Source organism: Bactrocera oleae, chromosome 4 (genome assembly GCF_042242935.1).
Source record: "Bactrocera oleae isolate idBacOlea1 chromosome 4, idBacOlea1, whole genome shotgun sequence".
NCBI lineage: Eukaryota > Metazoa > Arthropoda > Insecta > Diptera > Tephritidae > Bactrocera > Bactrocera oleae.
The window spans coordinates 40,887,723-40,895,169 of NC_091538.1; the positions used below are offsets into that span (position 1 = coordinate 40,887,723).

General features: G+C 32.7%; 1 protein-coding gene across 2 annotated transcripts in view; it reads left to right on the forward strand.

Annotated features, from left to right (window-relative positions):
- The window catches only part of LOC106615526 (putative fatty acyl-CoA reductase CG5065), a 34,201-nt gene extending 27,226 nt beyond the window's left edge, over positions 1–6,975 (forward strand). Inside the window, exons 4-9 of one of the 2 annotated variants that reach the window (XM_014231776.3) lie at positions 4,215–4,413; positions 5,614–5,764; positions 6,016–6,104; positions 6,170–6,301; positions 6,359–6,484; positions 6,733–6,975. In XM_014231776.3, the coding sequence (XP_014087251.2) occupies positions 4,215–4,413; positions 5,614–5,764; positions 6,016–6,104; positions 6,170–6,301; positions 6,359–6,484; positions 6,733–6,853 (818 nt within the window). In that variant the 3' untranslated portion in view covers positions 6,854–6,975. Of the gene's footprint in view, positions 1–153; positions 353–484; positions 725–781; positions 914–985; positions 1,115–1,887; positions 2,091–4,214; positions 4,414–5,613; positions 5,765–6,015; positions 6,105–6,169; positions 6,302–6,358; positions 6,485–6,732 lie in introns of those variants that run through there. The other variant, XM_036362539.2, reaches the window with a different exon arrangement.
- Positions 6,976–7,447: the final 472 nt, after the last annotated feature.

Consider the following 7,447-nt stretch of genomic DNA (forward strand, 5'->3'; position numbering starts at 1 on the left):
ACCTACTCACACAGCCACACATCACATATATAACACACATACACTCTCAGTCAACTAATACAGTCATTGTGGCGCGGTTAACCGGTAAATATACTTATATTTAGTAAATACGAGATAGAAAATGTTTAAATTAATCGATGAAATTACGTTTAGTGTCCCCCGCCGCATTTGAGCCCCAGAAGGGTTGGGTGGACAACTTGAATGGACCCACCGGTCTGATGATTGGCGTTGGCAAAGGCGTCATACGCTCGGTACTCGTCGATGAGAAAAATCGCTCCGAAGTTATACCAGTCGATTATGCCATAAACGGACTCATTGTGATACCTTACCAGTTCTACAAAAGTCAAAAACGGTTAGCAAATGTTACTTAAACTTAACTTAGCGAAAAAGTCGCCCTTGTCCTTAAAAAAATTAACTACTTGGAACAAGGATAACTGCATGTATTGTTTCCATAATTGCCGATAAATAATTTTATATCTCTTAGACCTGCGGATGTTCCCGTTTACAACATCACGAATGCCGATCACCGCAAAACGAAAATGGGCGATGTGATTACCATGTGCAAACGCTTGGGGCGCGAGTATCCCCTCAACGTGGGTCTTTGGTACCCGGATGCTGTCGTCACTACCAATAAAATATATCATAAATTTAATGTGCTGATGTTCCATTGGTTACCCGCATACTTTTTGGACTTTTTGCTATTGATATTCGGGCAGAAGCGATTGTAAGTCGAAGTTACAATTTCGAAATTGCACTTAATCAATACAAAACTCTTTTCCAGCATGGTGCGTGTTCAAAATAAAATATCCACGGGTCTTGACGTTTTGCAATTCTTCACCCTCCATCCTTGGTGTTTTGAATCAGATAATTTTGCCAGTTTGTGGCGGAACCTGACAACTGAGGACAGGGCAATGTAAGTATTGTGATAATTTTTGGAATAACAAAAACTTAAAAAATTTTGGATTATTTTCCCAACGAAATCTAGATTCAATATGGACATGCATTCCGATTACAGTGAAGAGGAGTATCTCATCGGATGCATTAAGGGAGGTCGCGAGTACATTTTGAAAGAAAAGCTTGAAGAATTGCCGAAGGCCAGATTCCACCAGAAGATGTAAGTGTGAATGAATAAAAAAAAATACATTGCAAATTTAGTTGAAAGCATGAATTAACACATTATGATCAGAAGGCAAAAACCACAACTAAGTGAGTTCACAATATAGTATTTTGACCGTCTACACCAGCGCCAACCTTATATAGTAATTGAAAATAGTATATGAGCTGTAAAGTATTATATTATTCATCACTAGGCATTTTAATGCAAAACTTGTAGTCTTTCTGTGGGATGTTATTGGATGATGGACATTAGGTTCAATACCACAAATGAAAAGAGTAATATGTTTGAATATGGTATGTATTCAAAATCTGAAAAGTTCCAAAGTGTGAACTATAAAAACTGATTTTAAAATTATGTCTTTAATCTTGTTTGTGCCAGAGATATCGAGAACGGTACTACTTAGTAAATATTGCATTTGTCGATTAATGAATTTAGATTTATATAAAACATTGAAAATTTAAAATGTCCTTCTAAATTGACGGCACAATCAGCACAGTTTTTTAAGAGGGTTCTTATACAAAGAGTACATTTTAAAGCTTTTTACAACAAACTAATGTAGGTGACTCAGCGTCAGATTTTAATGTAGATCCTTCTCATAATAGAAATATAGCGTTTTGGGAATGCCTACGTGAGTTACGAAAACTTATAATTTAATTGGCGGCTAGGCTTAGACCTCAAATACTCTATCATGCCGCAACATAATTAATTGTGTAAATATCGTTAAGCATATTTTTGCTGTATTCAATCAACGTTTTGTTTTCTTTTTCCAGAATGTATGGCATTGATCGATTTTTCAAAATCGTTTTTGTAGGACTATTCATATATTATCTACTGAAGTGGACTGGCGTTTTGGCATTGTTTTCCGGAAATAGCATAATATAATATATATATATACATATATAGATATATTATATATATATATAGGTGTACTTAATAACCTCATCTTGCCTGCCAATTATAGAAAAATTCTACCTACCTCAAATAATTTTACTCAATAACTGTATATTTCTTCTTTGTTATTACTGGATATGAAATTTAAATGATTTTTTTGCGTTTTTATTGAAGGCGTGTTTTCTAATAAAATTATAATAAAAAAAATATGCCTATGTTATAATATAATTTTGCTGCTATTTATTATCAAGATTTCTAATGGGTTTTATTCAAAAGTAAATGAAAAAATAAATATATACATATATTAAAAGTTTGCTATTTACCTTTAGTATTTGAGGCTGAAGTGGTGAATATATGATATGTGGACATATACAACTCGTTTATGTATAAATAAAATAACATACAAGTAAGGAAGGGCTCAGTTCGGATATAACCGAACATTTTATACTCTCGCAAAGTCAAATGGTATACTCGTTTGAGATTTCTTTGTGGATTGACTGATATTTTCGGTAGAAGGTCAAATATAGGCCCTGGGGTCTACATTTTTAGTACTTAGGAGCTTGAACAGTTTTGGTTCGAGTTAGACAATTTTTGGTCACAAGGTGGCATACTTTAAACGTATTATTCACGCAAAGTGTTACCCCGATATAATCATTGTTGCTTGATATGAATAGTGGAAAGTGAAAGAATCAGATGGAATTGAAAATGGTGTTATATGGGAAATAGGCGTAGTTGTAGTCCGATTTCGCCCATTTTCGCTATATAACATAGAAATATGAAAAGAACGTTATGTACCGAATTCGGTTGAAATCGGTTAAGCAGATCCCAAGATATGGGTTTTCACCTAAAAGTCTAATTTTGAACGCGGTTCCTATAAAGTCATCTCATACCATCCCAGAGATAAAATTTAATGTCTCTGGCGTGTTTAGTGCTTGGCTTATAACGCTTTTAGTAGTTTTTAACAGTACCGTTATATGGGGAGTGGGCGGAGTTGCCACCCGATTTCAATTATTTTTACACTGTAGGTAGTTTCAAGTTTCATAAAGATATCTCAATTTTTACTAAAGTTAGAGCTTGCACGGACGAACGGACGGACAGACAGTCACCCGGATTTCAACTCGTCTCTTCATCCTGATCATTTATATATACATAACCCTATATCTAACCCGACTAGTTTTAGGTGATACAAACAACCGTTAGGTGAACAAAACTATTATACTCTGTAGCAACAGGTTGCGAGAGTATAAAAATGGATTCGAGTATTATGTACAGTCTAAAATTTTAGTAATTGAAAAACCAGGTTTGTTCCAGCTACATAAACGCCACCGTTATACGAAACGAGCTGTCTACAATAATATGAAACGTTATGAGTTGCGCATTATCAATCCCCATGACCCATGTTAGCTCTTAGTTTCCGACCAACATCAAAAAGATATTTGAAAATTGAAAAATTATCCACTTCTAGGAAAACATCACAGCAAACAACAATATGTATATTCTATAGATATATAGAATTTATAATTATTTTCTAGCAGGCCCTAAAAATCTAAACGAGGCAAAGCCTGCCAAAATATAATATACAAAATAAAAACCATACCAAATCATAAAATATCTTAATTGTCAAAAACAATTATTTCAACAGTATATTTAAGAGAAATCTGTTTTAATTGGAGGTGAAAATATGTATGTATAATTAATAACAATGGTTGATGATTAGTTTACCTATAAAAGCGACTAAATTCAACTGGTGACAGATCTTTCAAAACTCTACTACTGGCATCATGTTGCCCGGATGTGATGACTTTCGAATCAGGTTGATGACACATAATTTTTCTATATATTTACATATATTATTATTTAATTAATTTCGTTTTTATACAGACCTTAACAAACTGAAAATGTTGAAATACCGTTAACACTTTGTATCTAGAAATAAAGCGATATTACTTATAAAGCGTAGTTCTGGTCATTAATTAAGCGAAATATTAATGGATGTATTCAGAGCTTAACTAAGACCTCTGTAGTAAATTTTTAAAAATCCTGGCCGAACGTGTTAGTATTTCGTTATAAAACAACCTGTGGTTGAGCGTTTTTTACACATCAATTATTATAATAGAAAAAATGATGTATATGTATAAGGGATAAGAAATGTACATTTTTTCGCTTTTAAATATTACTTATAACTCAATAATACTTTTGTGAATAGTGACGCCTGCTGTGCAAGAACCGTTTCCCGGTTGGGTGGACAATCTAAATGGGCCCACTGGTGTAATGATCGGAGCTGGAAAAGGAGTAATACGTTCAATGCTATGCAATGGTGAATTGAAATCGGAGATAATGCCGATTGATACAGCCATAAACGGTTTAATTCTATTACCGTTCCGTTTCAATATTATGGAGAAGAGGTAATATAATTTGAAATGTTCCATGCTTTATAAAAACTAATATATATCTGTATTTATAAAGAAAGAATTTAGTACACATTTTAAATTAATTTGCTCCAGCAAAATCAAAGTCAAAAGATTTGAGGATCTGGAGTAGACAGGGAATATTTAATTTGCCAAGAAGTTTGTAACACATGGGAGGCTGAGTCTATTTGGACATGATCGTGTGTCTGTATATACGCGAACTAGTACCTCACTTTTTGAGATATCAATCTGAAATTTTGCACACATCCACGTTTCTCTATAGCGTATTGCAGCCATACCAACTGACCTATCAAAATTAAGTCCTTGTATGGAAAGCTTTTTTATTTTGTGTTAATTAGTTCCACAGAAAATTTTTTCACTTATTTAATTTATATGTATATATACATATACTTAATAATGTGTATATATAATGAATTTCATCAATTATATTCTAAGATTGAACACTTAAATTTTACCCAAATATTTTTTAAACTGGAAGGTATCTTAAACTCTTTATGGTGGTACTGTTATAATTCGTTTATCTCAATTCAAATATGTGAGTTAAAATTTTTATATAAGTGGCAACCCTCCAAAAATATGATTTACTATAGGAGTTGCACTTCAAAAACTCTTAATGACTTGAATACTTTGCGACTTCAATGAGAAAAACTTTAATCTAAAAACATTGGTAAAAAGTTAAGTTTATCACATTCTTCATTTGAAAGTTCTGGAAACAATAATACTACTTATAATGTAATTATTACATGCGTGTACAATAGCGTGGGTTAAAAGTAAACTAATATATTTTTTTTCGCTTGGTACTCTGAAAAATAGGTTCTTTGAAACCTGTAAGAAAATCTCTCCAAGTATGAGCTCTTAGTTGTAAAGTTTTTCTTTAAATAATTAAACTTCAACCGTTCTTTTAAACAGTTGGGTTTACTTAAAAATCGAAAGAGACTTTTTTGTAGACCATTCAATCTTCTACAAAATCTATGAAACGAGATACTTTTCCAAGTAGTTGGAAGCGAGATATAAATTTTTCTATCTGATAATAAGACAGAACAAAAGGGAGTGTGAACATTTTTCTATGAGATAGTTGAACCTAAGATCTAAGCAATTGTAAGATTACTTCCTCATATAGTTCTAATATTTATTTATTAATATTATATTATCTGACACATATATTTTGTCACTTAGGCCCCAAAATATACCAGTCTATAATCTAACGGTACCCGAATCTAAAAAGCGCACTTGGAAATGGATTATGGATGTTGGACGTGATCTAGGTGTAAAATATCCATTCGAAGTAGGGCTTTGGTATCCGGATGGCAATATCACTACCAATAAGGTAATTTATAAAATAAGACATTTTACGTGAAATATGGGATAGAGGTCTAAAGGGTAGTAATATGAAATGAAAAGAAAGCAGTTAATTCCGTCAAGTATGTAAAATGTTCGAGTTAATATAAAAATATTATATGTAGTTCTGGTAATTTTATTAAAAAAACACTAACGGTAAATGCTTGGCGTAATCTCTATTCCAATCATTCTTGTTATAGTACTTCCGCTACAAAATATTTTATATTTCGCTTTGCTCAGATTTATCACTGGTTCTGCGTTGTGATGTTCATGTGGTTGCCAGCTTATGCTGTGGATTTATTGTTAACTGTTTTCGGTCAACGTCGTTTGTAAGTAAAAGCCTAAAATGATAATATTTCTTTTAAGAAAAATTTATAATTAACATTTATTTTAGCATGGTGCGTGTTCAGACACGTATTGCCACTGGCTTGGATATGCTGCAGTTTTTCACCACGCGTTACTGGGACTTCAAATCACAAAACTTTGAGCAAATCCAAGAGGTGTTAAACCCACGCGACAAAATCATGTAAGTATTTCTTTGAAACGCATGTTCTTCAACTTATATTGTTGTAAATTCAAAAAGGTTTAAAATCGAAATGAATGATATCGATGACTATGATTATTTGCGAACGTCCATTCTCGGCGGACGTCAATATGTGATGAAAGAACCACTGTCCTCATTGCCCCGGGCGAGGATTCAGATCAAAATGTAAGAATGCGAAGTTGAATATATGTATGTATAATTTGTGGTTGTATGGAAAAATAGCTTAGGTCGAAGATGTAGACAAATTGAATTTAAGTTCAAAGATGATGATTATGATTATTATAATGAATAACGAACTTTATGAGTCACGCAAATCAAGCTAATTTTCCCACATAATCGCCGATATATACGTAATAGTACAAGATTATATATATTTTTTGTGAGACATTTTTAACGTCTATTGTTTCTTCAAGGTTATATGTTTTGGATCGAGTTTGCAAATTTGCATTTTTGGCTGGTATCCTCTACTGGTTGGGCTCGAAAATTGATATATTCGGCTTTCTACGTTCCACTGCAATTGAAAATTTAAAATAAGCTTTCTATTATTTTTATTATGTTTTAAACATCATGTTCGTCCTTGTATGTAAATATTATTTAATATGCCACTGAAAATAGTTACTGCGCCTTTAACAAATAATAATTAGTTTGCACCGCAATTTGTTGTTTCAAATCTTCGTTTTTTGCCAGGGGTGTAACGCATTCTTTGTACCGTATAATAGGTATTTACCTAGTCAACTACATACTAAAGTATATATCTAAAGTATGTTTCACACATCTCCCACCGTAAGACTTCAGGAAGGAGTAATGGACTGAGCTGATTACGTCCATATTGGGCTCCATGGTCCAAACCTCCCCACGTAATTAAAGCTAAGATATATCACAAAATTACATATATTATATAAAATTACATACATTATCGGTGTAAAGTCAACCGAAGCACGTTATACTAGAAGTACTGTGTGTTTGTGTTGATATTAACATTGAAACCAGGATTGAGTTAAACCCCATTTCTCTCACTTTCAAACTATATAATAACTTCAAATTCAATTAAAATTCGTCAGGCAATTGCTGACGTTATTCCGATAGTTATTTTTTATTGACAAATTACATATGGGCATATATCTCGGC